The following is a 24,664-nucleotide window of genomic DNA, read 5'->3' as shown; positions in this document are numbered from 1 at the left end:
CTAAAATCCATCTGTTGCTCCCACTCAGGCATTAGCCCTACAAAAAATAAGCATAGATCCTTCCTCCAGCCATTTAAACCCAGGAGGGCCCCCCTCACCCAAGTCCTTTCTTTAGGCTGAAAATCTCTTTCTAGCAATCTCTGAGGTCTTCCACATGCTGGACAGGCTTCTGAAAGCTCAACCAGCTAGTGGCCCTTTTAAAGCGTTGACCCCCAGGCTAAGCCCAGGCCCCACAGTAGGGCTCCACAGGGCAGCATGTGACAGGGCTGACTCTCAGTACCAGCCCCCATCTTTCCCAGTGGCCCCCTCACCTCCACCCCACCCCTCCCCCTGCTTCCCCAGCTGGTGAAGTGGGCAGGAGGTGAAGAGCAGAGGCCAGGGCCAAGGGGGCTGCAGCCCCTCGGAGTCTCCCGGCTTGCCTTAACTTTGACCTGGGCCCCTGCAGGTCCAGCAGGTGCAGGACGACGGCCACCGGCTCCAGAAGGCCTACGCCGGCGACAAGGCCGAGGAGATCGGCCGCCACATGCAGGCCGTGGCTGAGGCCTGGGCGCAGCTTCAGGGGAGCTCCGCTGCCCGCCGCCAGCTGCTGCTGGACACCACGGACAAGTTCCGCTTCTTCAAGGCCGTCCGGGAGCTGATGCTGTGGATGGACGGGGTGAACCTGCAGATGGATGCCCAGGAGCGGCCCCGGTGAGACCCACAGTGCCTGGTTGCCTCCAAGGGCTACGGGTTCGTGGCTGGGAGAGGGTGGTGGGCAGCAGGTGATGCGGTCTCTGTGCCCCCAGGGACGTGTCTTCTGCAGACCTGGTCATCAAGAACCACCAAGGCATCAAGGCCGAGATTGAGGCCAGGGCCGACCGCTTCTCCTCCTGTGTCGACATGGGGCAGGGGCTGCTGGCCAGGAGCCACTACGCGGCAGAGGAGGTGGGTGAGGCCTGGGCAGAGCTGGTCACCCTTACCGGGGAGGCCTGAATGCTAGGTTCTCCTCAGAGTCTTCCTGCTTCTTCTCATTCTTTCTGTGCTGAAACCTTTCACCGTCCCCTCAGGGTTGTTCAGGGATTTCCCCATTTGATTTTTCTGTCTGCCTCTTGAAATCAAAAAACACCAGTGAGGACTTACTATACGGCACATGGAATTCTGGTCAATGTTGTGTGGTGGCCTGGATGGGAGGGGGGTTGGGGGCAGAATGGATACACGTGTATGTGTGGCTGAGTCCCTTTGCTGTTCACCCAAAACTGCCACAACACCGTTCATCAGCTATACCCCAATACAAAATAAACAGTTAAAAAAAAGATATCATTAGTAAGACCCCCAGGGGCCCTGGAAAGGCCCTGCTGAGTGCTAATTCCCATCTCTGCCTCCCCAGATCTCAGAGAAGCTGTCTCAGCTTCAAGCACGGCGTCAAGAGACAGCTGACAAGTGGCAGGAGAAGATGGACTGGCTGCAGCTCGGTGAGCCGCTGTAGAAAACCAATTGGGGGCTCTGGGCCCTGGGGGAGGCACGAGGGGACCTTGTACCCTGTAGTTTCCAGAGTAGGTGAGACCAGGAATCCTGGGCGTGGAACCCAAGAGCCCTGCCCCGGGCATGCCTGGCTCTGCTCTGAGCTCCTGCTCTGGGGTGGTGTCCTTCTCGGTGGCCCTGTTCCCAAAGCTGCTGTAGCCCTAGTGCCCTGCTGTTGCCCACTCTGACTTGCCACCTCTCTGCAACCCGACCTCCCTGCAGTTTTGGAGGTGCTGGTGTTCGGGAGAGATGCAGGTGTGGCGGAGGCTTGGCTGTGTAGTCAGGAACCACTGGTGCGAAGTGCTGAGCTGGGCTGCACGGTCGATGAAGTCGAGAGCCTCATCAAGCGGCATGAGGCCTTCCAGAAGTCCGCGGTGGCCTGGGAGGAGCGGTTCAGCGCGCTGGAGAAGCTCACGGCGGTGAGGGCAACCAGGACCCCAGGAACACCGGCCCCCTCCCTCTGCCCCAGGCCCTGCACACTCTCCTGCATGAAGAGGACATTTCTCCTCTTTCCATTACTCCAGGCTCTCCCAGATGTGAGCTGAAGGTACCCTGTGGTCACCTCACCTCTGGGAGCCATCATTTTCCCTGAGTGCCACTAAGAGACAGCATCTCCCCCACGGCTCCTCATCCCCACCTTCTTCTGGTTTTCTCTTCTCCATCCTTCCTGTTTCGTCAGACTAGAGCTGAGACACTTCAGCTTTCCCCAACGCCCCGGACCTTCTATGTTCTGACCTCAGAATTTCTTGGCAGCTGGAGGAACAGGAGAAGGAGCGGAAAAGAAAGAGGGAGGAAGAGGAACGGAGGAAGCTGCCCCCTCCTCCAGAACCCCCGGCCAGTCCACCCGAAGGGCACCTGGTGGACAGCCACACGGCCCCTGCTGCTCCCCGGGACGGGTGAGAGCTGGGACACCTGAGGGAGGAAAAGGAGGCTGAGCCAGAGCCACCCCACCACTTAGCGTTCTCTGTCGCCCCTGCCGTTCCAGAGCACACCCCCGCCTGCCGGCCAGTGTGAACGGCGTCTGCACAGATGCAGAGGGCCCCCAGGTGAGTCCTCCCATCCGAGCACCCTGTCAGAATCTTAGCCCCTCCCCGTCTCGTGTCTGCTTAACAGCGTCTTCTCCTTACAGCCCCTGATAGAACAGCAGAGACTTGAGCAGGGTGGCCTCCCAGAAGGGCCTGTGAGTTACTCCTGGGGGTGTGGGTGTTGATAACTAGGAGATAAGGGATGCAAAGGGGTGTGAGCCGGGCGGTGGGGACACTGGAGTCAGGAGAGGGCAGAGATTCACCGGAAACATGGGGGTGGGAAGACCCGCTCCTGGACTTCAAGCTTCACACCCTTCAAGCCAGATGTCTCCACAGGGGTCCGGTGCTGGGGACGAGGCCAACGGGCCACGGGGAGAGAAGCAGGCCCGGACACGGGGCCCGACCCCTCCGATAATGCCCCAGAGCAGGTCATCCGAGTCCGCCCGGGTCGCCACCTTGCCCACTCGAGGCCCAGAGCTCTCCGCCCAGGAACAGATGGAGGGGCTGCTGTGCCGCAAACAGGAGATGGAGGCCTTTGGCAAGAAGGCCGCCAACAGGTACTGGGTCTGGCCACGTGGTGCGGAGGCCCCTTCGGCTCCAAGCTTCTAGACAGGCTTGCCCAGAACCTCTTCCTAGATTGGGGGAAGGGGTAGGACTCAGGAGCAGTGTGGGGCCTGGGTGGGGGTGGGAGGGCCGGGAAACTATAAACAAGATGGGCCTAAGGTGGCACTAGTGTTAAAGAACCCGCCTGCCAGTGCAGGAGACATGAGAGAGGTGGGTTCGATCCCTGGGTCAGGAAGATCCCCTGGAGGAGGGCATGGCAACCCACTCCAGTATTCTTGCCTGGAGAATCCCCTTGGACAGAGGAGCCTGGTGGGCTACAGTCCATAGGGTCGCAAAGAGACATGACTGAAGCAACTTAGCAATGACAGGAGTGGCCCTGGGAGTCCTGGGACCACCAGGCTGTTCCCAGGGTGGCTGGCCCGTCAAAGGCCGGTCAGGCCCCTGCGTTTCCTCCTCACCTGCACCACGCTCCCCACCCCCCAGGTCGTGGCAGAACGTGTACTGTGTCCTGCGGCGTGGGAGCCTTGGCTTTTACAAGGATGCAAAGGCAGCCAGTGCAGGAGTGCCGTACCACGGAGAAGTGCCTGTCAGCCTGGCCAGGGCCCAGGGCAGCGTGGCCTTTGATTATCGAAAGCGCAAGCATGTCTTCAAGCTGGGGTAGGAATGGGCGGGCGGGAGGCTCCCAGTGATACAGACGCGAGGGCACTGGGCCAGGCGTTTGGGAACAGCAACATCCACGAGGGAGAGGCGGGGGCTCTGGTTGTGCTCACACACAGGGTAGCGGGAGCACCACGGCGCAGGCCTGACAAGCTGAGCAGTATCCTGCAGGGAAGAGGTGTCGGCACTGCCCTGTCTCTGGGTCCTCTGGGCCTGCCCTTGCCTGCCAGCCGGCCGGGGGCGGAAGTGAGCGTGCCCTCCGTCCTCGGCAGCCAATCAGGAAGGAGCTGCTTTGGCCCCACCCCCGGTCCTGAGACTCTTGCAGAAAGGGTCTAGACTAGCTGGCTCTGAGCATCCGGGCCCATTTTCCCGTCTGGTCTCTGGGCGATGAGGCCGTCTCGCTGGCCGGTCAGAGTCTCAGCTCTGCCCTGAGTTTTCTCTCTTTCCCAACAGCTTACAAGATGGGAAGGAATATCTGTTCCAGGCCAAGGATGAGGTGAGCTATCCCCTTCCCCCCTGCCCCCTTTCCTCCGTGCTGCCTTGGAGCCATTCAGATGTACTCTTTATCTCCTCACCTCTCTCTCATTTTGTTTGTCTGAAGTGTCTCCTTCTTTGATATCGGACAACCCATGTTGTGCCAACTGGATGTTTGTGAAGGCTGCGCCAAAACATGTTTCCTCCCTTAAAGGGGTCTTTTTCTCCAGACAGATGGGGCAGGCATCTCTGCCTCCTCTCTTACCCTTCCCCACTGAGTGCGAGCCACAGCCGCCAGTAGCGCAGCCTCCAAGCTGACCAGGTGTCTTTCTGCGCCCCGTGCAGGCAGAGATGAGCTCGTGGCTGAGGGTGGTGAATGCAGCCATTGCCACTGCATCCTCTGCCTCCGGAGAGCCTGAAGAGCCAGCGGTGCCCAGTGCCACGCGAGGCATGACCCGGGCCATGACCATGCCCCCGGTGTCACCGGCCGGGGCTGAGGCACCTGTCGTGCTTCGCAGCAAGGATGGCAGAGAACGAGAACGAGAAAAGCGCTTCAGCTTCTTCAAGAAGAACAAGTAGTTGGGGGCAAGACTCCCAAGCCAGCTCCCTCCCTCTGTCCAGGAAACTGCCAGGGACCGTGGACAAGGATCACCCTCTTGTCAGGACAACTGCCTGCTGCTAGGGTCTGTTGCCAAGGTCAACCCATCACCAGGAACTGTCTCTGGGGACAAGTCAGTGTTCCCAAAGGCAACCCTTCTTTTCTGCTATTTAATTCTAGACTGGTGGTGGGGCCCAGGCAACCCCCAATTCCACTCCTCCTCCTCCCCTCTTTCCCCAGCCTTATGCCTCTGTCCCCACCACGGGCGCAGGCAGCGCCACACCCTCTACGAGGCCATGTGGGGAATGGCTCCCCTGCCCAGGGTCATTCTCCCACCACAGCTGGGGCACGCCATCCAGTCCTCGCCCCTGGGGACCAGCCAGGAACCTCTCAGAGCGGAAGCAGGACCTGGGGGCTAGATTGCCAGATGACGGGTCAGAAACTCCGAAGCTGCCCCTTCCCATCCTCCCTCGTCCTCTGACTCAAGCAGCCCCTCCATCTCCGGCAACTCTCGACAGCTTCCAAGTGTGAGTTGTCTGGGGCCAATCACAGCCTTGAGTCTGGCCAAGGAGGTGATTAAACAGCTCAGCTTCTCTTACTGCCTCTGGGTGTCTTTGATTTCCTGACCACAAACCTCTCTAGCCGTGCCCAAGTTCTTCCCTCTGGCCCAGATCTCCTGGGTGTCAGGTGTCCACCAGCATCCAAGCCCACCGAGAACCACATTATTCTGTGAGCCTCCCTACCATGGTCTCATTTCCCCATGGTAATAACCTCCACTTCGCTGGGTTGACCAATGTCAAGCCTCTTTTTAGACCAGAGAAGATCCCCATGACGTTAACAAGCAGTATTCCTGTTAGAAGGCAGTGAAGGACTGCTGCTGTGGTGCACAACTTTCTTCACTCATGATTCTCCCAACTGTTTTAAAAAATGGAAGGCAGGGGGCTTCCCTAGGGGGTCAGTAGCGAAGACGCCATGCTTGCCATGCATGGGGCCTGGGTTTGGTCCCTGGTCAGGGAACTAGATCCCATATGCTGCAACAAAGATTGAATATCCCATGTGTCACAACTAAGACCGAGCAAAGCCAAATAAGTTTTTTTTTTTTTTTTTTTAAAAAAGGAAGGCGGTAGAGCCCTGTCACAACCTAGTATCAGCCACGGCTTAGCCTGACAGTGGAAAGTGGAACATACAGGCAGTGAGTACTGGCCCCACCTTCTGTCTCGATGGAGAGGACCCCAATAAGGGGTCAAGGGAGTTCAGGTTCTCAATCTACTGACCAGTAGAAGGGTATCACCCTGGGAAGCCATGAGGCACCTCCTAAGTGCATAAACAAACACACAGGAAAATGTATTCTAGATCCAGTGAGGTATTAAAGTAGATGACTTTCCCCGTTGTTTCTGGCTCGGCCACTGAGGGTTTCAGGGCAATAGTATTTGCCTTGGGCTCCTATAGGAAAAGCTTTGCTCTTTCATTGTTTCCCATCCATATACAAACAACCATTTTCGGGGCTCAGAGATCTTTCCAGGAAAGCAGCCCCATTGTTAGCATAGTAGGGCAAGGGCCCTAGCTGAGCAGACCCTCCCATCAGCCATGATAAAGACAGGGTCATGTGTGTGCAGGCCCAGAAAGTTCCCAAACATGAGCTGTAGTAGATCAGACAGCTCACAGGATAATTACCACTTTCTCTCAAGAAGAGCAGACTCAGTACTTCAAAGCAGACATGTGATAACATAACTGAAACAATCTGTCGTGAGGCATCAGCACTACACGGACACCTTCTTTTGTTCTCCAGGTATAACTGAGAGCTCCACTGTAGGAAGAGAAACTCACACGCTGTGGGGTGCTCAGGGAGTCTGGGTGGATGCACTCCTTGGTGGCAAGCCTGGGCATTGGGAGAGACAGCAATAATTGGAGATTTTAGAAGGAAAAAAATGTGTATTAGAGTGAAAAACCAGTGGAGAAATTAGCGTTTTAACTCGTAAACAGGGCAGCCAAGTGAAGCAGTCCTGCGGAATGCAGTCAGCCATAGTGAGTGGAAATGTAATAAACATATGGTTTGAGCATTTACATACACATGGTAGCTGACGCTACCACGAATCCTTAAGGACAGGACATAGAAGAGGATAAGCATAAAGTCAGGAAGTTAAGTCTCGTAAGGGAGATACCTTCGGAAACGAGTGGACGAAAGTTCCAGGAAGGATGAAAGAATGGGATGGAGCAGTGATGGATATGAGGCAGATTAGAGCACAAAAATACAATAATGCAGGCTCCACAAATCAATGGGGAAATAGGGACAGACGAAAATGGATTAATTATTTAGAGGAAAATGTTTGCATTCTTACCTAACCCCACTTCCAAGGGCAAACTCGAGATCTGTGCTGACCAGTGTGGCAGGCACGAGTCACGTGCAGCCACTGAGCGTGCGAAATCCGGCTAGTCCGACTGAGCTGTGCTGTAAGTGTAGAATGCTTTCTGGTTTTTGAAGAATGCAAAGGAAAAAAGAATTTAAAACGTCTCAATAATTTGTATTTGATGATACATTGCAATATTTTAGCTATATTGGATCTCAAAAATATTAAAGTCAATTTCAACTGTTTCCTTTTGCTTCTTAAATGTGTTTACTAGAAAATTTTGCATATGTTTCTCACATTATATTTCTATTTGGATAGCACTGCTCTAAATGGACTACAGGCCTGAATGTAAAAGGTAAAAACATTAATGTTAATAGAAGGAAATGTAGGTGAATATACTTAAGACCCAAGAGGACAGAAAAAGGCCATTCTGTACAAAACTTCAAAAGCACACACTTTAAGGCAAAAATTGATTGTCAATTATATTAACAAATTAAGGATTTCTGTTCAATGAAGGACTCCATGGACAAAATTAATAATTTGGTAGGATGAGAGAAGATACTTGAAACTGACCTCTGGTGACCTCAGCCTACAGCAGCTTGGAGTGGGGCTTGGGTTCCCAGCCAGAGACTGAGGCTGGGTCGCACCGCTGAGAGCACCAAATCCTAGCCACTAGACCAATGGTCAGTGACAAGGGCCCTGGTCCTTCAGCTTTGCAGAAAAAAATTCCCATAAAGACAGAAAGTAATGAAAAAGGTAACGTGTTTCTATTAGGAGGAAAGGGGGTACAATACATGGCAGAAAGTGAAGAACTAAAGAGCCTCTTGATGAAAGTGAAAGGTGAGAGTGAAAAAGTTGGCTTAAAACTCAATATTCAAATAACAAAGATCATGGTATCCAGTCCCATCACTTCATGGCAAATAGATGGGGAAACAATGGAGACAGTGATAGACTTTATTTTCTTGGGCTCCAAAATCACTCAGATTGTGACTGCAGCCATAAAATTAAAAGACGCTTGCTCCTTGGAAGAAAAGCTATGACCAACCTAGACAGCATATTAAAAAGCAGAGACATTACTTTGCCAACAAAGGTCTGTCTAGTCAAAGCTATGGTGTTTCCAGTAGTCATGTATGGATGTGAGAGTTGGACTATAAAGAAATCTGAGTGCCAAATAATTGATGCTTTTGAACTGTGGTGTTGGAGAAGATTCTTTAGAGTCCCTTGGACTGCAAGGAGATCCAACCAGTCCATCCTAAAAGAAATGAGTTCTGAATATTCATTGGAAGGACTGGTGCTGAAGCTGAAGCTCTAATACCTTGGCCACCTGGTGTGAAGAACTGACTCATTGGAAAAGACCCTGATGCTGGGAAAGATTGAAGGCGGGAGGAGAAGGGGACAACAGAGGATAAGATGGTTGGATGGATATGAGTTTGAGTAAGCTCCATAACTCAGTAACCCTAGCTTGAGTAAGTTGGTGACGAACAGGGAAGCCTGGTGTGCTGCAGTCCATGGAGTTGCAAAGAATTGGACACAACTGAGCAACTGAACTGACTGACATTGGACACACAGATGGACTCAGAGAGCATGTTGCTGAGTTGCATCCTTGTGGCAGTTTGAATTACTTTTATGGGGCATTTCTTTCAGATTTCCTTTGGCCAATCATTCTGATTTGCCTGGTTCACAGTCCATATTTTGTACATCTCAGGATCCTCCCATGGACTCTACCATAAAGGCGTGTGGGTAGAGCATCCCTTGACATCACTCCCCTTTAACCTCCAAGGAGCCTTTCTGCACGTGTGTGGTCATAGAGGTCTCCTGTCTTTGAGAATCAGAAACATGTGATCTGGTCAGGGCCTAGCCTTCTCCCTTAATTGTCCTACTAGTCTTGTCTTGGAGTTTCAGTCCACAGGGAATGAATCCCCTATCACTTTATTACGGAGAGATCCATCTACCTCCTGCCTCAAAACCAATAAGAGATTAATATCTAGAATAGACAAGAAAATCCTGTAAATCAGCAACAAAAAAGAGACTGTAACCTGACAAGTAACATGGGGAAAAGATAAAAACAGGAAAGTTTGGTTCAGTTCAGTTCAGTTGCTCAGTCGTGTCCAACCCCATGAATCGCAACACGCCAGGCCTCCCTGTCCATCACCAACTCCCAGAGTTCACTCAGATTCACTTCCATTGAGTCAGTGATGCCATCCAGCCATCTCATCCTCTGTTGTCCCCTTCTCCTCCTGCCCCCAATCCCTCCCAGCATCAGAGTCTTTTCCAATGAGTCAACTCTTCACATGAGGTGGCCAAAGTTTTGGAGTTTCAGCTTTAGCATCATTCCTCCCAGAGAAATCTCAGAGCTGATCTCCTTCAGAATGGACTGGTTGGATCTCCTTGCAGTCCAAGGGACTCTCAGGTGTCTTCTCCAACACCACAGTTCAAAAGCATCAATTCTTCTTCACTCAGCTTTCTTCACAGTCCAACTCTCACATCCATACATGACCACTGTAAAAACCATAGCCTTGACTAGACGGGCCTTCATTGGCAAAGTAATGTCTCTGCTTTTGAATATGCTGTCTAGGTTGGTCATAACTTTCCTTCCTAGGAGTAAGCGTCTTTTAATTTCATGGCTGCAATCACCATCTGCAGTGATTTAAAGTTACAGAAGAGTAAACCTCCCAAACTTAAGAGAAACAAGAGATGTTTAGGATCATTAGTAATGAGAGAAATGCAAATTAAAGCAACAATGATATACCATTTTATACCTGGCAAAAATTAGAAAACTGGATAATGTCAAACACTGGCGGAGACACTGAGATGCAGGATCCCTCAGGTGGGAGGTAGACTGGTTTCCAGAGGACAACCTGACACTACTTGGTCAAGTTAGTTCTGAGACAGTCCTGGGATCTGGGACCTTTTGCTGCAGTGCTACAGTGCTTGGGCCTAGACACAACTCTCCTCAGATGACACTAAAAATAACTGCGTGCATGCGCAATTTGGGCAAATTCTGGACCAAAGATACAAAGAGACCAAAAAACACAACTGCCACTTTTGAGGTGCCTGAAGCAAAAAGCAAAAGCAGGCTACTGCGCATGCTCCCTGCACTCACCACCACCTAAGGAAGGGGCAAAACACCTAAGCCACCCTCCAACCTAACCCCTGGACACACCCCTACCCTCACCCCATATAAAGAGCAAGCTTGCACCTCCTTGGGGAGCAAGCCAGCAAGGGGACCTGTTTGTTCTCACTTCCCCGCTGCTGCAACAGGGGCCCCAGTAGAGTCTTGCCTGAATTTCTTGTCGGGCCTCTGATCAATTTCTATTGACTGGAGAAAGCCAAGAACCCTGGTTGGTAACAATTTAATGTATACCCTATGACTCAGCAACCCAGAAATTCCATCCCAGTCCTAACTCCCCTCAAATTTTCACACCAATCTATTAGGGTACACATAATTAACATAAGGATGTCAACTGCAAGCTTATTTATAATAAGAATAAGGAGTTAGAGGCGACCTGAGTGTCCTATGCTGGAAGACAGATAAAATATGGTGGCTGCACACTGTGGAGTATTGCTCAGCAGTTAGATACCACACAAAAACTTAGGGCTTCCCTGGTGGCTCAGCGGTAAGGAGACATGGGTTTGATCCCTCGGTTGGGAAGATCCCCTTGGAGAAGAAAGTGGTAACCTGCTGCAGTATTCTTGCCTGGAAAATCCCATGTACAGAGGAGCTTGGTGAGCTACAGTCCACGGGGTTGCAAGAGTCAGACACAGGACTTACTGACTAAACAACAAGAACTACATAGTGCTTAGTGAAAAAAGTAAGAAACAATGAGCTATACAACACAATTTACATAAACATCTTCATAAATTAATTTACCCAAATAACATTTACCCAAATGAACAAGGGTGGACTTTGTTTAGATCCATATTAGGAGAAACCAAATGTAAAAACAGATACTTGGGACAATCCAGTAGAAATTTAAATACCAATATCACATGATATTAGCATCGCATAGAGCTGATTTTTTAGAGGCAGTTAGTGAGAAACTTATAGGTGAAACGACATTATGACTGGAATTTGCCTTAAAAAAAAACTCTAGCCCTAATGCACACACACAAAGCAAAGGGGCTGCATGAAATAAGATGAGCAAATGTTGATAACTGTCAAAGCTGAGTAAGGGGCCCAGAAGATTTCATAATATTCTTTATTTGGGCCTTTTTGAAAATGTCCACAATGAAACATTTTTTGTAATGGAAAAAGCAAATGTGCATTAAAAAAACATGTCTTACAGAAGACAAACTTATAGTTACCAAAGAGGAAGATAGGGGAGGAAAAATTAGTTCGGGAATAGCAGATGCAAACTACTATATATAAAATAGACAAACAACAAGGTTCTAAGGTATAGCACAGGTGATTATATTCAATATCTTGTAGGGACTATCCTGATGGTGCAGTGATTGAGATTCTGAGCTTCCATTGAGGGGGCCTGGGTTCCATTCCTGGTCAGGGAACAAGATCCTACATGCTGCAACTAAACATTTCCATGCCCCAACTAAAAAGATCCTTCATGCCACAACTAAGACAAATAAATAAAGAGCTTGTAATAACCTATGATGGAAAAGAATATGAAAATGAGTATATGTATATGTACAACTGAATCACTTTGCTGTACACCAGAAACTAACACGACATGGTAAATATACTTCAATTTTAAAAAATATATATCTTGCAAGAACACAAAATAATACATTCTAAATTCATTTAACGGTTGCCTACGAGGGCTTCCCTTGTGGCTCAGCTGTAAAGAATCTGCCTGCAATGCGGGAGACCTGGCTTCGATCCCTGGGTTGGAAGGATCCCCTGGAGAAGGGAACGGCTACCCATTTCAGTATTCTAGCCTGGAGAATTCCATGGACTGTATAGTCCATGGGGTTGCAAAAAGTCGGACACGACTGAGCGACTTTCATTTTCAAAAAGTGAGGGAAAGCGAAGGGGAGGTAAAAGGGAATAGATAAGAATAGAGAAATAGATGGGGGAGAAGATGGAATGGTATGGTCAGAGCTATGAGGAGAAACAGTATAAAAACACAGGAGGAAAGGATGGTGAACAAACAAAAAATTTTAGAGGGGTGCAAACTGTTAAAAGGATATTAGTTTTGGTAACCTCAGAAAACTTGCGCAATTGGAGAGGAAGATAGAACCCAAAACACAGGCATAGAGGTGGGCAACAGCAGGTTCACACTGTTTGCAAAAATCCACCCTGAAACACTGGGAAGAAATCCAAGTTAGAAAAATTAATAGCAAAGATGAGTAAAAACTATTTCAGAAATGGGCAAAGGGGTCCCTCGCTGGTGTTTTAAAAGTCTGACTATAGAGAGAAACTGGGAAATGACCAAGAGAAGAAAGGAATGGGAGGGTTAAATAGAATTAGGTGGGAGATAAGCATGAGTGTTATCAGAATTGGAAGGACAGTGCCTCTTCTGAAATTGGTGGAAAACAAAGAATTCAGTAAAAGAAATGTAACCAAGTAGCTGAAGAGGAAGAGGACAGCATGCAGAGTTTGTGCCTGATAGTATCAGAAAAGATACCAAGGAGGAATGGTGATGGACCAAACATCCTGGCATGCTCTACTTGGAGATAAGCTAAGTCCATCAATCTCCATAAACGTCTATTCTTTGTCCAAAGGTGACAGTGAGTAATAAACCCCCTTAGTAACTTCCTTTTTGCCAGCAGGAGGTGCCCTTGGACCACAGTTGAATTCTGAAAGCTGGAAAATGCCCTGGTCAGTTGCCCTGTCCTCCAGCAGCTTGGTCTGGAGGTGGAGACCCTGGCCTGTCCCCAAAACAAGAAACCTCTCTGGTCCTCTATACCAAGCATTCGTTGGTGTGCTCGCCACGAATCGGGAACTGTTAAGGACACATAATTAGAGCTTAATTCTCTAGCTAGGGAGAGAAAACCAGCCTTCGTGTATATGTGACAAACAAAACCCAACTGATTTGAGTGTAACCTGGATATAATGCCTCTACGAGCTATCTCAGCTCTGCCATCTTCGGTTCTGTTTCCTCACCAATGAAGTACATGTTTTCAATTAAAATTTTTTGAATTATGTTATAAAGCTCTACCAAAAAAAAAAAAAAAAGGCCAGGTTTGCTTGAAATGTGGCCCACCTGTATTCCTAAAATGTTGCCCCAAGCTACCGTAGAGGCTGGCCGATTGCTAAGAAAACCCGCTTTTCGGGGACTCAGTGGGATAACCCTTTGTCATCAGCAGCGGCCGTCCTTCCCCACCTCCGCCCCCCGACACTGCCCAATAGCACGATCCATTGTGAATGGATCCATTATGATCCACTGTGACTCCCGGGCTTCCGATCTCACCAAGGCAGTGGTTGCGCCCAGAGCCTTCTGACGCGTGAGCGCCGACCCCCACCCACACCACCGTCCAAGGTGTTGATTGGCTAGCCGGGCCAGGGGGCGGGCTGACCTCCGCTCCGCCGCGCCGACAACAGCGGGCCCCGCCCCCTATCGGGGCGACTGGGAGCCGAGCCCGGGGCAGCCATTTGTACGCGGCCGCGGGATTGGTCGCCTGGCTCCCGCGAGGGTGAGGAGGGGGTGGGCAGCGCGCACTCGCGCGTGCGTCAGGTGGCGCGCGAGAAAGCCCCGGTCGCGCCGAGGTTTGAGCGGCCGTCGCCATTTTGTAGGGTTCTCTCTGACGCGGGAGCCGCCGCCAGCGCTGCTGCCACCCGGAGGTGCGCAAGGTATCCGTGGGCGTGTGGGGAGCCCGAGAGCCGGGCCGGCCGGGCCTCTGGCGGACGGGGATGGCCCAGGGTTTGGGTTTCTTCTCTTGGGGCGGGAGGTCCGGGGAAGACAACGGGAGGAGGCGGGGCCGGGTCTCCGGAGGGGGCGGGGCAGGGGTCGAGTCGAGTCTTTGTTGGGGAAAAGGCACTGGAGTTGGGTCGCCAGGGCGGGGGTGGGGGTCCCAATTGGGGCAAAGGGGGCCTTTTTATTCGTAAAAGTATTTTGAACGGTGATGCTTCACGGAAGAGAGGTACACAGATTTCCCTCCAAAACCTTGTTACCAGGGACAGTTAGATATATGCCTCTTCCCCCCCGTTTGGATTCTTCTCTTACCTGCCCCCGAACAGGAGTATTTCAAGCTAAGCCTGTTACTTAAAGGGCGCCTTATTTCACGAGGAACTATGCAGTGCATGCTGACAACCGATCCGTTCGCGTGTTAACACACAGCTTACACTACTCCTTAAGAGCTAACCTTTCTCCCGCTACTGAAAAAAGGAGCGTCTGTGAGAGCATCTTGAAGGTGCCAAGAACTTGGGAGGATTAATCCGAAATGCAGTGCATTGAAACTTTCGCCTCTAACTTCTGAAAATCTCCTTTCTTCTCTTCCAGGCTCTTGTCAGAATGGTGAAGCTGTTCATCGGAAACCTGCCCCGGGAGGCCACAGAGCAGGAGATCCGCTCGCTCTTCGAGCAGTATGGGAAGGTGCTGGAATGTGACATCATTAAGAACTACGGCTTTGTGCACATAGAGGACAAGACGGCGGCCGAGGATGCCATCCGCAACCTGCACCACTACAAGCTGCACGGGGTGAACATCAACGTGGAAGCCAGCAAGAATAAGAGCAAAGCTTCAACCAAGTTGCATGTAGGCAACATCAGTCCTACCTGTACCAACCAAGAGCTCCGGGCCAAGTTTGAGGAGTATGGTCCAGTCATCGAATGTGACATCGTGAAAGATTATGCCTTTGTACACATGGAGCGGGCTGAGGATGCAGTGGAGGCCATCAGGGGCCTTGACAACACAGAGTTTCAAGGTGAACTGCTCTGGGGCTTGGGTGGCAAAACCGAGTGGGGGTCTAGGTGTAAACAAGAACAGAGGACCATGGGGCTGGCAGGGTGGTGTCTTCCGTTCCACTTTAGCTGGAGATAATAGAACGATTGTATGTTTACCATGCTTAAACACAACTCTTGGAGAAGCACACACTTCTCCTTTTCAGATTTGCCAAGATGTTTCTCAACAAGTTTGTAGAATCACAAACGGTAGGTCACTTTTACCTGCAAGCGTCATTCATTTGGGTGCTGTAGGAAGTTTAATCTGCAAATGGGAGAAGAGGATAAAGGTCTGTGGCTTACTTGCTTCTTTTGTTATGATGAGGAAGCCTTATATATTTGAGAGTTTAAATGCATAGGGTTTATACTCCTTACTGCCCTGGGCAATGGGCCGTGGTGGGAAAGAACAAAGACATCTTTAAGAATCTCTGTATTGTAAATCTGGGTGGTGAATCTGATTTTGGGGGGTTATCTTTTGAGTATGTGATGAACTATATAAGCAGAGCCAAAAACTGCTATGTATTCTGCTCCACATACTATCATTTAATCTTAAAGGGAAAAAAGGACATTTCTAAAAATGTTAGGTTGAATGGGAATTATGGTTCTGCTTCTGAGGAGATTCCGATTAGGGTGTCATATGGAATTATTTATATCATTAATAAAACTACATACGTTATCATTAGTACTACAGGAGGTTGAAGACCCTCTGGAACTGTGCTGATATGGTAGCCACTAGCCCCATGTGGCTGTCAAATTGAAATTAAATAAATTTTAAAGTTCACTTTCTCAGTTGTGCTGCACACATTTCAAGTACTCAGAAGTCATACAGGCTAGTAGTGACTGTATCAGTGCAGATACAGAACATTTACATCATCACAGGAAGTTCTGTTGTACAGCGCTGTCCTACAAGCTTTTTGTTGATAGTGTCGTCTTAGACCACATGTTTACATCCACTTTTCAGGTTTATAAATTAAGATCATTTTTTTCTCTTGAGTACCATTAAAAGGGTTGTAAAGACGTACTTAAGGGTCCTCTACTAAACCTAGAAAACAGAACAAAAATGGAGAAGAGGAAAAGTTGACCAGAAAAGGGTAAGAAAGTCTGCAGATAGTAGAGATTGCAAATAATGCATCAGATATTTCCAGCTTCAGCCAGTGGTGTCCTGGCTTTTAGCTGCTCATTAAAGCACGGGGCAAAAACTGTAGAGACTTGCTACCATTTATTTGTCATATGAGCATGGACAAGTGTTTTAACCTCTTTGTGCTTCATTTTCCCCACTTGTAAAGTAGAGTTATAATGGTCCCTGCCGTACCTCCCTCACAGGATGGTAGTGAGGCTAGAATGAGGTGATAGATGTGAAAGTGCTTTGGCAGTAAAAGCACTGTGTGATAAAAGGTGAGTGGTGTTTGCAACAACAGATGTTTCTGTGATGGTTAGAAACTTCTTTAAAATGTAATACCTTTCCTCATTTATATTTGGTTTTCTTTTATTATTTTGGAAAGCTGTTGCGCTTCAGATACCTTTAAAAATACCCTGAATTATTTTCATTGGATGAAGGAGGGCATCATGAATGGACAGTGTTGGAGGAAATGGGAGTTCTCTCTTGATAGGTAACAAGCAAAATGTGAAAGAATGCAGTTAAAGTCTGGTACAAACTGCAGTGATGTTCTAGTATAATACTGCTTGTCTTTACCTTTTTAATATGCAATAGAGTAAAAGAATAGGATCAGAAATAGGTATATGGACATCAGTTAATTGAGAGGGGGGTTGGCTTGAAAGAAATGTTTTAATACAGTGGGTTTCATTCAGGATGTAATAACACAATGATCTGTGAGATTTTTTGAAATGTCATTATTGGGGGAAAAAAAGGATCCTTTATTTGGTTTTCATGTTCTTAGCCTGGGCCCTCTGGAGAAAGCACTCAACTTTTCATTATGTTTTATGTACAGACATTTTTATAACCAGCTTTGTTTTTTTTCCAGATGACAAGAGAAAGTTTAGCATTGGATAAAAAGTTGCAGTCTTACAGAAAATACAATCTAGATACCAATTTGTCACATTTTTTTCATAAAGCCTTTTTACTCATCCCCTAATAAAGGGGACCTCAAAGTGCCACTTTGGTCATCTTTTGAACCTTTACATGTTAATGGCTGCTACTGAGGCTTCCTGACTGTATGACTTAAAAAGAAAGCAGCAAAATCTGAGTTTACCTGAGTCTCTGGGGATCTGTTTCCTCCCCATAAACAGCAGTGAACTGAACCGCTACTGATTTAGCAAGCAGTTTGCAGTGAAAGACCCTGAAGAAGCTATTCCCAAGTAATAACTCAGGCAGCTGAGCTGGGAATGTTATATGAGTTTATGTGTTTTGTTTTTCACCAGTATGTAAACAAACATTAAATTGGAGTACAGTTGTATATCAAGCTATATTCCTAATTTCTGGGTTCTGTTATTTGGTAGGAGCTCAGCATTGAGGATCTCAGGTTGCCCACCTCTTTCTTTCAAAAGAAAACACTGTGGGCGGTGGAGGCTGGTTTTCTGGGAAATGTTGGCAACATACCTCAGTAATTTTCTTGGAGATTGCAGAAAATTTTAAAGCTTTTGGCCTCTCCAAGCTTAGTAGAGTAGTAGAATTTAGTCTTTCAGTTTTCTTTGCATTGGTTCCTTAAGGTAATAGAGAAGCACAGTATATTTCAGTTATCATAAGAATTTCAAGAAATTTACATTAAACGCCTGGTTACAACCTTTGGAAAGATTATGTGAAAAAAATCTATCCCTTCCATTGTAGATCTTTTAGTTCTAGATTTTAAAAGTTGTTTACCTGAATCCTTTTTACAGCTACTACAGATGTTTATAAACTTCTGAGTTCCACTCTAAAAGCAGTGGTAGAGATTGTATGTAGTAATAGAAACATCAAGGGGAAAAAAAAAATAACTGGATTTTGCTTCTCAAAAAAGAAAGGACCCATAATCTGTAAAGGATTTAGTTACATATTTTCCTTGGAAATGTACTTCTAGGTCTCTGGATTGGCTGCTTTTTAGATTGGCTTGGTTATACTGACTTCAGAATTGAAACAGTTTGTTTCTATCACACACGTTTAATGTTACCATGCATGTTTGAAAGCCAAGTAGCTTGTAATCCCTCCAGTCCAAATTATAGGGAATTCTACATTTGGGATATAAATTGGGGCAAAAATCCGTGTGTTTCTGTTCTAAGCACAGTTAGCATTTGATCTGTAATAACTTCTAAGAATGGGAGTATCTGTATCTGTGAAAATAATGGGATGGCTACATGCTGCTTTCATATTAAATTGCTGTTTGGTATCTTGTTGACTGTATCAGTGTTTATGGTGGATGCTGCCTCTCTACTAGCAGCTGGAAGTAAAAACCTGAGCACCTTTGTTTCTGCTAAAGAAAGGGTTTTAAGTTTGAGGCAGCAGCTACTAGAAACTGGGGTGGTAGGAATGTTGGACATTGGGCAGAACTGAGTTTGACTAAAGTGATATTACTGCACTAACCCGCTCCCCTCTCAGGGTCAGTGCATGGCGCTGTTCTGGCTGCCGTCCTGAATCGGGCTGTTTCCAACAGGATGGTGGAGCACGAGGCCTCCTACCGCATAGCTGCATCCAGAACAAGGTCTGTTACAGAGAGAGCAACCTGCTGATCGCGGAGGGGGGATTTGTCCTGAGCAGCCCTTTAGAGTGATGCAAAGCCCCAGTTCTCTACTTCTGTGCTGGCTGCTTTTGGCTACAATCTGTAAAGCATTGACTTGATCTCCAAAGTCTTAGGCAGTTTGGCACCAAATGCTGCCAAGAATATGCCTTTTCTCAAACTGCTTTTAAAGACCTTGGATGCTTTCATTAGCAAGGGTCCGTGGGCTTGGTTGTACACAAGCCCGGGGCAAAGATTGTTTCTTCTCTTCTCTTCTCTTAGCTGTTCCTCGTGCTGGTCATTTCCTGCAAGTATGGATGTGGCTTGTTTGTACGGGTGCCCTGAAGCCTTTAGGCCAGTGCTGCATTTTTCTGACAAGTAGACAATTCCCTGTAAAGAATTGTTTACAGGTTTATGTAGTTTACTGCATAACAGGATGAAATGCCAATCATTCCATTATATGAAAACACACTGTACCTAAGAAACCAGTACCGCTTCAAGAACCATTTCTTGCTGTTGAGAGACCTGGGTCAGGTGGTTTTCTTTCCGCAGCAGGCGTGGATTCACCTTTGCTTAAAAAGCAGTGTGGGGGTGGGATTGAAGTCTGAAAGGTCTTATAACTAACTCTGAAGAGGTCCTGGAGTTGAAGCAGATGATGCACCAGGTATGATTTGTGTACCCAACATAGCCTTCTGGTGACACTTGTAAAAATGGCTGGAAGAAACAAGATGGACAGCACATGCTGTGGTTTTTAAGCTACAGTACATGCTTAGGCCTTATGTGGCCCTGAGTAAATCTGTGAGAGGTTGGTAAGATGCTTTACTCTGCAGAGCATAACTGAGGTGGTGTTGGATATTTGATTTGGAAAAACTGTGAGGTTTTGATATTAGTCTTAGTATTGAAAAGTGGAAACTCTCAATTTCTGTGTTGGGGAGAAGAAAGTCTTGGAGACGGAAGTAGGAGGGAATCCCAGTCTGCTGGTGTAAGTAGAAAGCATTGACTGGTTTCTGAGGACTCAGATTTTCTAAGTCTCATCTGTTAAAACTTCAGCTTTTATTTTGGAGGGGATTGTTGAAATAGGGTTGTAGGAGTGTGTGTTTGTATGTTTGTGTGTCTTGCCAACTAGTTGAGTTTGGGGAAGACAAGGAAGGTTAATGAGTTATAATAAATCTTCTTACATCTATTTCCTAAAGGCAAACGAATGCACGTGCAATTGTCCACCAGCCGGCTTCGCACTGCCCCTGGGATGGGAGACCAGAGTGGCTGCTATCGGTGTGGGAAAGAGGGGCACTGGTCCAAAGAGTGTCCAGTAGATCGTTCAGGCCGCGTGGCGGACTTTACCGAGCAGTATAATGAACAGTATGGAGCGGTGCGCACACCTTATACCATGGGCTACGGGGAATCCATGTATTACAACGACGCATATGGAGCACTTGACTACTATAAGCGTTACCGAGTCCGCTCTTATGAGGCAGTGGCAGCAGCAGCAGCAGCTTCTGCCTACAACTATGCAGAGCAGACCATGTCTCATCTGCCTCAAGTCCAGAACACAGCTGTGACCAGTCACCTCAACTCCACTTCCGTTGATCCCTACGACAGACACCTGTTGCCAAACTCAGGCGCTGCTGCCACCTCAGCTGCTATGGCTGCTGCCGCTGCCACCACTTCCTCCTATTACGGAAGGGACAGGAGCCCCCTGCGTCGTGGTGCAGCTGTACTCCCCACAGTTGGAGAGGGCTACGGTTATGGGCCAGAGAGTGAGCTGTCTCAGGCTTCAGCAGCTGCACGGAATTCTCTGTATGACATGGCCCGGTATGAACGGGAGCAGTATGTGGACCGAGCACGGTACTCAGCCTTTTAAAAACTGGAGGTGAGAGTGGGGTGGGTGTGGTTAAGAGATTCCATTTAGTTCCCCAGAAGGGAGACCTTGCCACAGAGAGGAGGCTAAAGCCACCTGTTTGCTGTCAGGACAGTATCCAAAAGGTAGTCACTGCATTTTAGTCTTAAATATTTCTCTAGGCCAGAGCTTCATTTGGCCTGTTGAGGGCTTTGTTTAGAATTCCAACCAACTTGGCCATCCCAGGAAAACAACAACTCAGTTTATTAGGATATTGTTCTTTAATCAAATGTAAGCAGATCTGTTACAAGAAACATAGTTGAAGAGAACTAACACTTGAGTACTCTCTATACATACATCGTTTAATGATACAGCAAGGTTTTAAGACGCTTTCTCTTTCACAGAAAAAGGAGTCTAAGGCCCAGAGAGGTTAAGTGCTTTGTCTGATGTCATCTGGTGATTGAGAGGTAAAGCCAGAATTCATAGTCAGGCCTACCTGAGTCCAAAACCACTTTCTCTTTCCACCACAAAAGTCACTGTGATGTACATTGAAGAGTACAGGTTCAGAAGTTAATAGTTAATGTCACCAATGAGGATTAAAACTAACTTCAGATTTCCAATTTGCTAATAAAACTGTTACTTAGCTCATGAGCCTTTATCAGAGAAAACTCTTTTAATAAATAAGCCAAATAAAATCCTCTGAGTTTTAGGCATTTAGTTCCAAGACACTTGCTTGAAAGCAATGTTTTGATGCCACTGTCTGCTCTGGATTCCGTGGAGTCCCTTCCTTATTAGTAATCCAGAGCATCTTGTTCTCCGTGGGCACTTAGCTGTATTTCTGCATGGCTTATGATGCTACTATCTAGAGCCTGACACTTCCCATTGCTTCCAGCAAATTGGGGGGATTTTTTTGTTAGAGAACATGTAAAGAGCTAGATTAAACAGGTAATTTTCTGAAGTGTATGAAATCCCATTGATGGTAACCCTGGCAGTTTAATTGTTCCTCTTTCAGGTAATATAAGCAAAGATGTTGGAATGTCAAGTATAATTGGAGTATCTAGAGATTGATACCTAGTACCTTGAAATTGAGCATCAGCAGAACTGGAGGCCTAGTAGGAAAGTTAACCTGAGTTACCACCCTGAGTTTCCAGGGCGAGTTTCCAGGGTTCTTAACATACCTCTTTGATGTATGAGTAGAAGAAAACCAAGTGACAGGAATTTTCCCTTTTGCTTAGTGAGAAATATATGAACCTGTGATGTTATATCCTGTGTGACTATGACAAGACAGGGATCTGCTGTGACTGCTGTGTAGCAGTGAGTGTTCATGTACACGAAGTAGATCATGTTAACAACTAGTGTGGTCTGCCATTAATCTTTTAATGCTGCTGGTCTTCCATCAAGTTAGGATACGCCTCTTAAGTAAGGTGGTGTCTTCTAGATAACTGTACATTTCTCTCAACTATGTTCCAAAGTTAAACATTAAATAGTATATATTGTGGTCTTTAAAGTATTACTAAGGTATGTTTACGTGGTTTTTGACTGCTAGCAGTGGTTGTTCAACTAACCTCTTTTTAGTGATGACTGTTAAAGAAACTTACCTTCCAGGTATGAACCTCATATGGACTGAATAACCCTGAGTTGGTTGCAGTCCCAGGAGCCTGATGTTAATGAGGCTGCCAGGATGAAATACTCCAGAACTGTTGGGGATCCAAATTCGGGTCTCACCCTAGCAGAACTGATTCAAGAACGTCACAGCTTTTGAAGTCGATTGGCACAGATCAAGACCAAGATTTGGCCCTTTGTCTGTAATAAGTAGAGGAACTTGGTGTGAGTTAACTTTTTTTTTCCCCCAGCCATTGGTGTCTGGAGTTCCCATCACCAATGGAAGAATTAGAGAATTTAGGATTTCTTCTCTTGTTTTGGTAAGGGAGATTTGGTCAATTAAAGGAACTACTGTAATTGTGACTCTAAATCTGTGACAGTATGATAATGCAGGTTTGTTGGAGGATGAATGAACCACTCCTTGAAACCCTTTATGATTGTCATTTCTGAAAACGTGTTTATATGAAAGATTAAAATGAGGCATATTTAGAATAGTGTAATTGACCATATTTGAGACCTAGCATCTTCTGATTTTTTGAAACCAAAAATTAAATTACGGTTCTTGATATCTGTATGCCCTTTGTTTCAGTGACAGTAGCCTTGTATCACAGAAGTAGTTTTACCTAAAAGATGGGTAAAAAAATGAGAAAGATATATTTATCACCAATATAGCAGTCTTCCAGATTGCTTCTTGTTCTGTATATAAGTAGATTCCTATATATAGCCATAGTAGAAAGGTGATTACATGAGATGTAACTTTGATCCAGTCTGACTTGGTTTTGTTTTGTTCTGTTCTTTTTCCCCCTGGAATACAGGACGGGACCAGGGCCCCTGTACTCGGAGCCAAGCTGCTCTCCAGGCATTGTGTAAGCCTCTTGTGTTGTGCTCTCTTTCAGGTAGGATAATTGCGGACTGAACCCTCGGGCTGCGGTCATATATGAGAACTTGCTCCGCGCGGTCCCCTTTGCCGGGATGTTTCCATTGCTTCATGTTTCAGTAAACAAAGGAGTTTGTGACCAACTATGTTTTCTTTCTTAATTTAATTCTTCTACGTTCACTTTTCTCTCCTCCTGGTACTAGTCTCTGTAGCCTTTCTGTTCCTCACGTTCCCAGCCTCTGAGCAGCCCTAGGTAAGGATTATGTTGGTGTCCCCTTTCTCCTGTACAGTGGAATCCCTCTTATCTTGCTTTCCTTAGGAGTTGACCCCTTCTCCCTGCCTACCTGCAACATCTCCTTTCCCTTTAAAATGACCACGTAGAGGCAAGCAACCTTTTACTCTTCTCTGTTAGCTCTGGACTCTTAACACTGAAGCTAATCTTCTGAAATTGCTAAGACCATTGGGGTTTTGGTGGTTGTTTTGTTTGTTTTGTTTTGTTTCATGTCTGACCTGTGATCGTGGTACAGCAGTAGCTGAAATTTAGCCTTGTTTTACTCCACTTCTCCCACTTTTTTTTTTTATATATATATTTTGACAAATAAACATTTCTAACACTTAATTTTTTTTTTTTTTGTATTTGTATGACTTAATTTACCACGAATATCTTCTGGTTCTTTCTCAGTTGTGCTCAAACTACAAACTTCAGTGGAAGAACAGATACCTGAAATTTACATGAAAGGATTTAGTGAGATAAGTACTACAGCCTCAGCACTGAGTGGAGATAAATTAGCCAGCATCTTAAGACATTAATAAGTCTGCTACACCTAGTGGTCAGGCTCCTTCTCTGTAAAAAACCAGGGCTGCTTTTTCCCGTTTATACATCAGCAAACCCAGGTTAGTAGTGATAAAAGTCAGCCCCACAGAGAGAACCCTGTGTCAGGAAAAGGTTGAGTGAGAACAAGGACCTGTCATATGGACTCAGTTTGACTTCACGGTATATGTTTATTTAAATTCACAATTTAAACTAGAATTAGACTTTGGCTGAAATGAATAAAATAGTTAATGATGTGGGGATATGTCAGCATTTTGAGCAGAAAAGCAACTAGGGTATTCATAAGTGGCAGTGATAATCTTGTGCAATAAAATGCATCCTCTAGAAAAATTTTGAAAAGATTCATGGACATGATATTTTCTTATCATTGCTTAAGTTCTCATAAAACAAATTTAATGATAGACTCTACTTAAACTTTATTGTATCCTGTATTACATGGTGATATAAATTCTGTGAACCTTTAAAAATTGCATTTTCCCCACATATTTTGTACTTAAAATATATTTGTCTGACATAAGTTAAGCAAAATTTCTCCCTGATTTTTGGGGGCAGTAGACAACCTCTAGAGAGGTTCCCTGCTCCATGCACACACTCCCAACTAGAACTGATGTACGCAAAGCCCACATTAGCCCCAGTATTCCCCAAGGAGGCAGAATTGTCCTAGTTGGGGTTTTGGGGGGGTTTTTTGGGGGGGCAAAGACACAGATTTCATTGTGATTGATCTGTAAGGCATCATGCAGAGCAAATAAATACGTACATATTTTGTTAGCTTCACTAAAATCTCTGGTCCTGCTCTGTGCTAAGTTAATGTTGCATTTTTAAAAATATTTATGTGACTGTTGGGTCTTAGTTGTGGCATGTGAAAT

The 24,664-nt window shown here is 46.8% G+C and overlaps 2 protein-coding genes across 21 annotated transcripts in view; both read left to right on the top strand.

Moving 5' to 3' along the window:
• Window positions 1–5,413, top strand: part of SPTBN2 (spectrin beta, non-erythrocytic 2) — a 40,885-nt gene extending 35,472 nt beyond the window's left edge. For all 3 annotated transcript variants that reach the window (XM_042237672.1, XM_027959696.3, XM_042237671.1), the window contains 11 exons: window positions 446–690; window positions 786–924; window positions 1,367–1,451; window positions 1,723–1,919; window positions 2,254–2,396; window positions 2,486–2,546; window positions 2,630–2,680; window positions 2,862–3,082; window positions 3,573–3,746; window positions 4,200–4,242; window positions 4,566–5,413. In XM_042237672.1, the coding sequence (XP_042093606.1) occupies window positions 446–690; window positions 786–924; window positions 1,367–1,451; window positions 1,723–1,919; window positions 2,254–2,396; window positions 2,486–2,546; window positions 2,630–2,680; window positions 2,862–3,082; window positions 3,573–3,746; window positions 4,200–4,242; window positions 4,566–4,799 (1,593 nt within the window). In that variant the 3' untranslated portion in view covers window positions 4,800–5,413. The remainder of the gene's footprint in view (window positions 1–445; window positions 691–785; window positions 925–1,366; window positions 1,452–1,722; window positions 1,920–2,253; window positions 2,397–2,485; window positions 2,547–2,629; window positions 2,681–2,861; window positions 3,083–3,572; window positions 3,747–4,199; window positions 4,243–4,565) is intronic.
• An 8,432-nt stretch (window positions 5,414–13,845) lies between these two features.
• On the top strand, window positions 13,846–23,585 carry LOC101117545 (RNA-binding protein 4B). Of its 18 annotated transcripts, none has more exons than XR_009597853.1 (6): window positions 13,846–13,905; window positions 14,564–14,987; window positions 18,533–18,635; window positions 19,844–20,520; window positions 22,093–22,314; window positions 22,905–23,585. XR_009597853.1 is itself a non-coding variant. In XM_027960088.2 (4 exons), the coding sequence occupies exons 2-3, from the start codon at window positions 14,576–14,578 to the stop codon at window positions 20,509–20,511; spliced, it is 1,080 nt and encodes a 359-aa protein (XP_027815889.1). In that variant the 5' UTR covers window positions 13,846–13,905; window positions 14,564–14,575; the 3' UTR covers window positions 20,512–20,520; window positions 22,093–23,585. The 18 variants fall into 18 exon arrangements, 10 of the variants coding, with proteins under 10 accessions (XP_027815889.1, XP_042093602.1, XP_060260087.1 ...); XR_009597852.1 differs by having other exon boundaries at window positions 13,846–13,914; XR_006057392.1 differs by lacking the exon at window positions 18,533–18,635.
• The last annotated feature ends 1,079 nt before the right edge of the window (window positions 23,586–24,664 follow it).

The sequence above is a fragment of the Ovis aries genome, chromosome 21 (assembly GCF_016772045.2).
Source record: "Ovis aries strain OAR_USU_Benz2616 breed Rambouillet chromosome 21, ARS-UI_Ramb_v3.0, whole genome shotgun sequence".
In the NCBI taxonomy this organism is placed as follows: domain Eukaryota; kingdom Metazoa; phylum Chordata; class Mammalia; order Artiodactyla; family Bovidae; genus Ovis; species Ovis aries.
The sequence above is the reverse complement of the archived record's forward strand: the minus strand, read 5'-3'. Positions and strand labels throughout refer to the sequence as shown.

What these genes read in the sequence shown, in the direction of transcription:
- LOC101117545 (XM_027960088.2), top strand. Translation starts at nt 14,576, where the DNA reads ATGGTGAAGCTGTTCATCGGAAACCTGCCCCGGGAGGCCACAGAGCAG. An exon ending in TGACAACACAGAGTTTCAAG is followed by an intron (nt 14,988 to 19,843) that starts GTGAACTGCTCT and finishes TATTTCCTAAAG; the next exon opens with GCAAACGAATGCACGTGCAA.